This window comes from Puntigrus tetrazona, chromosome 4, assembly GCF_018831695.1.
Source record: "Puntigrus tetrazona isolate hp1 chromosome 4, ASM1883169v1, whole genome shotgun sequence".
In the NCBI taxonomy this organism is placed as follows: Eukaryota; Metazoa; Chordata; class Actinopteri; order Cypriniformes; family Cyprinidae; genus Puntigrus; species Puntigrus tetrazona.
In genome coordinates this window covers 28,534,443-28,543,298 of record NC_056702.1, presented here as the reverse complement: position 1 = coordinate 28,543,298, position 8,856 = coordinate 28,534,443, and the positions used below count along the sequence as shown (strand labels likewise).

The 8,856-nt window shown below is 38.8% G+C and overlaps 1 protein-coding gene across 3 annotated transcripts in view; it reads right to left on the bottom strand.

Moving 5' to 3' along the window:
* Positions 1 to 5,966: 5,966 nt before the first annotated feature.
* Positions 5,967 to 8,856, bottom strand: part of celf6 (CUGBP Elav-like family member 6) — a 116,084-nt gene continuing 113,194 nt past the window's right edge. For 2 of the 3 annotated variants that reach the window (XM_043237683.1, XM_043237684.1), the window contains exons 11-12: positions 7,173 to 7,316; positions 5,967 to 6,834 (exon numbers count right to left, since the gene is read on the bottom strand). In XM_043237683.1, coding sequence (XP_043093618.1) covers positions 6,707 to 6,834; positions 7,173 to 7,316 — 272 coding nt within the window. In that variant the 3' untranslated portion in view covers positions 5,967 to 6,706. The remainder of the gene's footprint in view (positions 6,835 to 7,172; positions 7,317 to 8,856) is intronic. The other variant, XM_043237685.1, reaches the window with a different exon arrangement.

Sequence of the window (8,856 nt, the reverse complement as noted above, 5' to 3'; positions counted from 1 at the left end):
TCCTGGAGGATAAACGTCTCGTATGCTGGCATGAAGGTTTAGAGGTCAGGTGGGGTCTCTGAGACCAGATGAAGACCTGCCCGCCGATGTCTGAAACGTAACGCTTGTCTTTAAGGCCCGGTCACGGGATGAGAGCGGCACGAACACATCCCAAACCGTCGCGCTTCGTAACAGAGGCTTGCGCTTGAGAACTTCTCTCAGTTATCTGCGGTCCAGGTTTGAAGATGAAGCTCATTCAGAACAGACGAATGAAACATGAAGTCCTCTTTTTAATGTATAATCATACATAGGGGGGTTTCAAACGCAGGTTTCATGTTGACTGACTCTATATATATATATATATATATATATATATATATATATATATATATATTGCTAACGCTTTACCTGAAACCTTTATATACTGTATAATGCATTATAGAAGGATTTTAATGCATTAATTTTGGCTTGCAATGCACTTTATATGATCAGTCAGTCGTAGCAACTTATGTTTTGGCAATACATTTCAGATTTTTTTAATAGTTTGTATGAAACTTAAGTGTTTTAGAAGTCAGTTTAATGCCGTTTAAGTTTATGTTATTTGTATGATTAAGGTGATGATACAGAAACAATTTTAAGGCAGCAACTTGAACTGAAGTTTTAAAGTTGAATTTGGGAATTTGCTTCCTTTGTATTTTTTTATCTTGTTTTCTAGTATCCTTAAAATCAGGATGCATTTACTTGACTAGTAAAATAACTTTATATTATATTATTTATATTATTATTATATATTATATTATATTATATTATATTATAATATATTATATTATATTATATTATATTATGATATTTTCTCTTTTTTTCTGGAAAAAGAAACCCAAATTATTTTCTGCCAATGGGGTAAGAAAAATTATTATTTTTAGGATTTTCAAGATTATTTTTCTTGCCCCACTAGAAGATTTGTACTTGTTTTAAGCAAAAAAAAATTTTTTTTTACATTTTATTTACATTAATGCATCCTGATTCTTGAATTTATAGATATTTACACTTGAAAAGAAAGACAAAAATACTGAGGAACTGTATAAAATACGCATCTGTGAAATGCATTATACATAAAGGCTTCAAGTAAAGCGTTATGCTGCAAAAGATTATTTAATTTGATATTTTTACTAGAAAACAAGACAAAAATACGAAAAATTGCTGAATCAAGACGCATTTACTTGTCGAGAAAAAAGACTTAAGATAATACGTCTTACTTTCTGAAAAAAATAAAATAAAATAAAATAAAATTACTAGTCAAGTAAATGCATCTTAATTCAAGAATGTTTTATATATATATATATATATATATATATATATATATATATATATATTATTGCTGTCAAATGATTAATCACATCCAAAATAAACGCATTCGTTCACATACACACGAGTATTTAATGCGTATATATATAAACACACACATGCATGTATACATTAAATTAAAAAAAACATCGTTAATGCATTAAATATATTTATATATAAATGAAATTAATACATTTATGCATGCATGCATGTGTATTCATATATACTCAATAAATAGACACACACACACACACACACACACACACACATATATTATATAATATACCAAAACCTTTATTTTTGATGCAATGAATCATTTAACTTAAACTAGAAAGCCAGACGGAAACGCTAAGTAAGAAAAGGATTGGTGCGAGCGATGCGGTCCGTTGAGTCCGGCCGGATCCCGAGCCTCTTGTGGTTCATTTGGCAGTTTCAGTAGCTGTCGTCCTCCTCCGAGTCGTCCCGCTAAAGTCTCTCTGTGCGAGCGCAGGAAGCCCCGTCCGATGCTCAGTGGATTGTCGCCCGAACGCAAAGGCTTCTGGGATCCCGGATCCGCGATGGAATGGAGAAAGAGCGCGACACGTCTCCTGCACATCCGCCTTCCCTCTGTACAAGTTCAAGTATTATCTTCGCTAATAAAAATAAATACAAAAAACATGAAAAATGAGCGACTCTACTCCTATGTTCTACATTTCTAAACTACGTCGGTGCAAGAAGCGGCTCCCGGAGCAAAGGTTTGGTCGGGCCGCCGGACCTCCTACGTTCACGTTAGTATTCGTTATACTTGCAGCTACGAGGAAACGAGTTCTGGACTCTATATATATTTATATCTTTTAAAAAGCGTGTAGTCCTTTGGTCCCTATTTTCTAAGGAATGATGCATGTAGATATTCCTGGATTCTCGTCCAGAGCGCAGATACCAGTGTAGGCACGAAAACCAAAGATGGCAGCAGGCTGTGTGTGTGTGTGTGTGTGTGTGTGTGTGTGTGTGTGTGTGTGTGTTTGTGGAGATCAATACATTTACATGAGGAGTTTGGTGTGCATGTAAAGGCAAGGATAAGGTCTCAGATATGTGTGTGTGTGTGTGTGTGTGTGTGTGTGTGTGTGTGTGTGTGTGTGTGTGTGTGTGTGTGTGTGTGTGTGTGTGTTTATGCATGCTTTGAGCATAACGTGTTCATAAAGGTTTTTTTATCCTCTCTCTTTTTCTTCTCGACCTCGTCTAAAAAAAAAAAAAACAGCAGCAAAAAAGACGGTCTCTGCAAAACGCGAAACGCAAGACAAAAAAGCATCCTGCAAACGCAGAAGCGGAAACGAAAGAAGAAAGTTGGCAGAAAAAAAAAGCCTTCCGGTTCTTCCGGCTCTCTTCCGGCTGATTCTCCGGTAAAACCCCGGGACTCGTAGCAGCGCCTCCCGTGATATGTAGCAGAAATAAGAGGTCTTTTGAGAGAGAGAGAGAGAGAGCACTTGAGAAATAGAGAGAGAGACAGAGTCCTTCAGAGAGAGAGAGAGAGAGAGAGAGAGAGAGAGAGAGAGAGAGAGAGAGAGAGAGAGAGAGAGAGAGAGAGAGAGAGAGAGAGAGAGAGAGAGAGAGAGAGAGAGAGAGAGAGAGAGAGAGAGAGAGAGAGAGAGAGAGAGAGAGAGAGAGAGAGAGAGAGAGAGAGAGAGAGAGAGAGAGAGAGAGAGAGAGAGAGAGAGAGAGAGAGAGAGAGAGAGAGAGAGAGAGAGAGAGAGAGAGAGAGAGAGAGAGAGAGAGAGAGAGAGAGAGAGAGAGAGAGAGACAGAGAGAGAGAGAGAGAGAGAGAGAGAGAGAGAGAGAGAGAGAGAGAGAGAGAGAGAGAGAGAGAGAGAGAGAGAGAGAGAGAGAGAGAGAGAGAGAGAGAGAGAGAGAGAGAGAGAGAGAGAGAGAGAGAGAGAGAGAGAGAGAGAGAGAGAGAGAGAGAGAGAGAGAGAGAGAGAGAGAGAGAGAGAGAGAGAGAGAGAGAGACAGAGAGAGAGAGACAGAGAGAGAGAGAGAGACAGAGAGAGAGAGAGAGAGAGAGAGAGAGAGAGAGAGAGAGAGAGAGAGAGAGAGAGAGAGAGAGAGAGAGAGAGAGAGAGAGAGAGAGAGAGAGAGAGAGAGAGAGACAGAGAGAGAGAGAGAGAGAGAGAGAGAGAGAGACAGAGAGAGAGAGAGAGAGAGACAGAGAGAGAGAGAGACAGAGAGAGAGAGAGAGAGAGAGAGAGAGAGAGAGAGAGAGAGAGAGAGAGAGAGAGAGAGAGAGAGAGAGAGAGAGAGAGAGAGAGCATGTGTCCATGAAAACATCATATCCCAGCTCAAAACATCACATCATATTACACATTAAGAAAATCAAGTCTGTTTTTAGGATAGTTCAGACTTCTTGCATAACTTTGCATCACTTTTAAAGAACTACAGGATCTTTTTTACGCATTTGACTGAAAAGTGCATTAAAAGCTGCTCACAAACAGCACAACAAACAATAAAGTGCACATATAAATGCTTCATTTTATTAAATGCATATAAAATATTTGACTAGTAATGTTTAGTTCGTTTGTTCATTTATTTATGCATTTTATTGTAGATTATATTTTTAGCATTACAGCAATAAAAAAAGGAGACAGGAGGAAACTGCATTAAACTTTAATGAAAACAATGCAAAACAATGCAGCATTTGCTGATCATTCAGATCTGTTTTGCATTATGTTAAACACATTTTTTCCCCATAAATTAGGTTTTATTTATGTTTGCATGTAATTCTAATTCTCTTACGGCTGACCAAAAGCAGTACAGCAAATACTACAAATGTAAATTATATACTTTATTAAATGCATGAATACCACACTTTTTTAATTCGGCAATTTAAATAATATTTTATTGATTATTTAGCAAAACGGTAATAAAACCTGAAAAGACGTAACAGTGCTGTATACTGTATTTATTCTATATTTATATCTCATATTGTTAACTTGAAATATATGCAACTTTCAATTTATATTTCACTAACATCATGCTGATTTATGTCACGTTTGATTATTTTTTTTTACTTGCATTACAGTAATAATAATTATGATTTTTCTTAGATGTGAATCAGGGAAATTGTGCAAAGCTTAGAGGAAAATGAAGTGACAAAACGGTAATACTGCCGTGATAATAAATTATGCAAAAAGTAACCAGCAAGAACAAGACAGAGGCAAAAGAAGATGTCAGAAACAGACAGAGACGATCAGGACGGATCTGCTCTTTAATATACAGAGAAAGTGATCAACTGAACCTTAAATCTTCAACATAAAGCTCCCAGAAATTCAACCATTTGATGAGAATGAGACAAAACCAGCTGCATATGCATGCTTTATCACTTAAAAACTACAGCTAGAGCAAACAGATTTAGTGCACCTTTAAAAAAAATGCTTATTAAACATTAATAATGAACAGGGATTAATCTACAAGCAAAACTGCAGTGCAAAAGATTTCATTTTTACATGCAAAATTACCTAAAATATAAAAATGCATTAAAATGAAGAGAGTTTAAGCTTAAATTAAGCTTAGAATTTGTAATAATGTAAAACGTTAATAAAATTAAACACAAAAAAACAAATAGAAAAAAATTACCAAAATAATATAATTTATTTTTGAATTTTTTAATTAAATTAAATAAAGTGACACAATGGCAAATTTTAATACAAATAAAAAAAGATAATGAAAAATAAAATAATCATGAAATTTTCATTTCCTATTGCTTGTAAGTAAACATCTCGTTTTAAGAATGTGTTGATATTTGTGCAAAACAACACAAAAGCACTAGTTTTACAAACAACAGCCAACACACACACACACACACACACACACTCCACACACACTCCCACACACATACACACACACACACACTCCCACACACTCCCACACACACACACACACACACACACTCCCACACACACACACACACTCCCACACACACACACACACACCCACACACACACACACACACACACACACACACACTCCCACACACACACACACACTCCCACACACACACACACACACACACACACACACACACACCCACACACACACACACACACACTCCCACACACGCTCCCACACACTCCCACACACTCCCACACACACACACACACACACACACAAACAGAGAGGAAGAGCACACCAACACAAAGGGGTTAGAGTTCACAGAATCCCTGCCAGAGCGTCCCTGAAGAGACAAACCTACGAGACCTGTCCTGATTCCTGATCTACCTGACCCTGACAGAGACAGAAACACACTGACACAGACGTGCACATCAGAGAAGCCTGAACGAAACACAGCAAGGCTGGAGTGAAACCAGCAGAAATCAGACGCGAAAAAACGGATACAATTACATGAAAAAGGTTGTGACAAAAAATATGAAACGATCAAATGAAACAGATAAAATAAAAATGGGAAAAAATAAATAAATATATTTTTTACGGAACAATAAAATGGAATAAGTTAAATAAATAAGATGAATAGGAAAAAAAAACAACAATTAAAAATTATGGATGAAAAATAGAATATGAATCTATAAAGTAGATGGTAAAACGATCATGAAAAAATACAATAAAATAAAATAAAATTAAATTAAATAAAATTAAATTAAATAAGGGAAAAATAAAGCAAAGTAAAATCAAATACTGAAGAATTAAAAATGATGCTCGTTCTCAATATATATACATATTTTGGTCCTTTTTTAGAGCTTGACAGCTGTGGATATAACAGTTTAGTATGAATATTGTTCAGAAAGAAGTGAGAGAATCAAGACTAATCGTGCTGAAGATCTAGCACACCTTTCAGCAATTCATCATCAGTTCCTGAAAATGAAAGCAATCTTTAGTTTTATCCCGAGTTTAACCCCCAATCTTTTCCAGACGAGAGAGTAACCCTTTAGATAATCAATAACTATTTGATTTTATTTTCTGGTGGAAACCGTGTGTCAAAGATCCTTTTCATGGTCGGCTTGAATCACATCCAAGGCTTACTTTTATGCATAAAAACAACAAAAACAAGCCTTAAAGAACACTGATAGGAATACAGAGATACAAAAAATCTAAATGGAACGCAGTTACTTTTTTGTAACACATTTCATCGCATTTTTGTATCAGTTAGAAACGTATTTGTAACTAACTTGTAACCAAACTGAATATAAAAGGATTCATATATCAATACCAGACACCCAGAAATCTGTCATGTCTTTATGTTAACATATACTGTATATATATATGCTTTAATGCAGACAGCAATTAAGCTCATTTGCACTAATCATTTGAACCCTTTATTTAAAGCACTAAAGCTGTTGAAGAGCGTCTGGACAGACCTGTGAGTGAAGGAGCAGGGGTCAGTCAGGGTCAGTCAGGGTCAGTACGGCCGGTTGGCGTCCTTGGGCCGCTTCAGCTGGACTTTGAGCCTCTTCATGCCGATCTGAAAGCCGTTCATGGCCTGGATGGCTGCCTGAGCGCTGGACGGGTTATCAAAGCTGACGAATCCTGACACCAACAAAACATACGCAGAGATCACTTTCCTCATGAACCCGCTGCAAACCTCACTTTGACAAACACAGAAAGAGTGTCAAAAAACGTAATAAAAAACACTGTAATAAAATAAAATAAAATAAAAATAAATGAAAAATAAATAAATAAATAATAATAATTAAAAAAATTGAAACATTCGTAAATACAAATCGTAATACCCATAAAAAATTAATTGTTATTATCAATATAGAAATCAGTTTCAGATAACCACATGTGTCTGAACACAGAGAGAGCTGACATCAACATCTTAATTAAGAGAACGCTTAAATAATAAAGACGAAACCGGAACTCACCGAAACACTTGCTCTGATTGGTCGCCCGGTCCACGAAGACTTTGGCGGAAATTACGTTACCAAACGGCAGAAACATCTGCATGAGCTCGGCGTCTCCAAACTCCTGCGGCAGGTGATAAATGAACAGATTACAGCCCTCCGGTCCTGAAAGAGAGAGAGAGAGACGGAGAGAGAGAGAGAGAGAGAGAGAGAGAGAGAGAGAGAGACAGAGAGAGACAGAGAGAGAGAGAGAGAGAGAGAGAGAGAGAGAGAGAGAGAGAGAGAGAGAGAGAGAGAGAGAGAGAGAGAGAGAGAGAGAGAGAGAGAGAGAGAGAGAGAGAGAGAGAGAGAGAGAGAGAGAGAGAGAGAGAGAGAGAGAGAGAGAGAGAGAGAGACAGAGAGAGAGAGAGAGACAGAGAGAGAGAGACAGAGAGAGAGAGAGAGAGAGAGAGAGAGAGAGAGAGAGAGAGAGAGAGAGAGAGAGAGAGAGAGAGAGAGAGAGAGAGAGAGAGAGAGAGAGAGAGAGAGAGAGAGAGAGAGAGAGAGAGAGAGAGAGAGAGAGAGAGAGAGAGAGAGAGAGAGAGAGAGAGAGAGAGAGAGAGAGAGAGAGAGAGAGAGAGAGAGAGAGAGAGAGAGAGACAGAGAGAGAGAGAGAGAGAGAGAGAGAGAGAGAGAGAGAGAGAGAGAGAGAGAGAGAGAGAGAGAGAGAGAGAGAGAGAGAGAGAGAGAGAGAGAGAGAGAGAGAGAGAGAGAGAGAGAGAGACAGAGAGAGAGAGAGAGAGAGAGAGAGAGAGAGAGAGAGAGAGAGAGAGAGAGAGAGAGAGAGAGAGAGAGAGAGAGAGAGAGAGAGAGAGAGAGAGAGAGAGAGAGAGAGAGAGAGAGAGAGAGAGAGAGAGAGAGAGAGAGAGAGAGAGAGAGAGAGAGAGAGAGAGAGAGAGAGAGAGAGAGAGAGAGAGAGAGAGAGAGAGAGAGAGAGAGAGAGACAGAGAGAGAGAGAGAGAGAGAGAGAGAGAGAGAGAGAGAGAGAGAGAGAGAGAGAGAGAGAGAGAGAGAGAGAGAGAGAGAGAGAGAGAGAGAGAGAGAGAGAGAGAGAGAGAGAGAGAGAGAGAGAGAGAGAGAGAGAGAGAGAGAGAGAGAGAGAGAGAGAGAGAGAGAGAGAGAGAGAGAGAGAGAGAGAGAGAGAGAGAGAGAGAGAGAGAGAGAGAGAGAGAGAGAGAGAGAGAGAGAGAGAGAGAGAGAGAGAGAGAGAGAGAGAGAGAGAGAGACAGAGAGAGAGAGAGAGAGAGAGAGAGAGAGAGAGAGAGAGAGAGAGAGAGAGAGAGAGAGAGAGAGAGAGAGAGAGAGAGAGAGAGAGAGAGAGAGAGAGAGAGAGAGAGAGAGAGAGAGAGAGAGAGAGAGAGAGAGAGAGAGAGAGAGAGAGAGAGAGAGAGAGAGAGAGAGAGAGAGAGAGAGAGAGAGAGAGAGAGAGAGAGACAGAGAGAGAGAGAGAGAGAGACAGAGAGAGAGAGAGAGACAGAGAGAGAGAGAGAGAGACAGAGAGAGAGAGAGAGAGAGAGAGAGAGAGAGAGAGAGAGAGAGAGAGAGAGAGAGAGAGAGAGAGACAGAGAGAGAGAGAGAGAGAGAGAGAGAGAGAGAGAGAGAGAGAGAGAGAGAGAGAGACAGAGAGAGAGAGAGACAGAGAGAGAGAGACAGAGAGAGAGAGAGA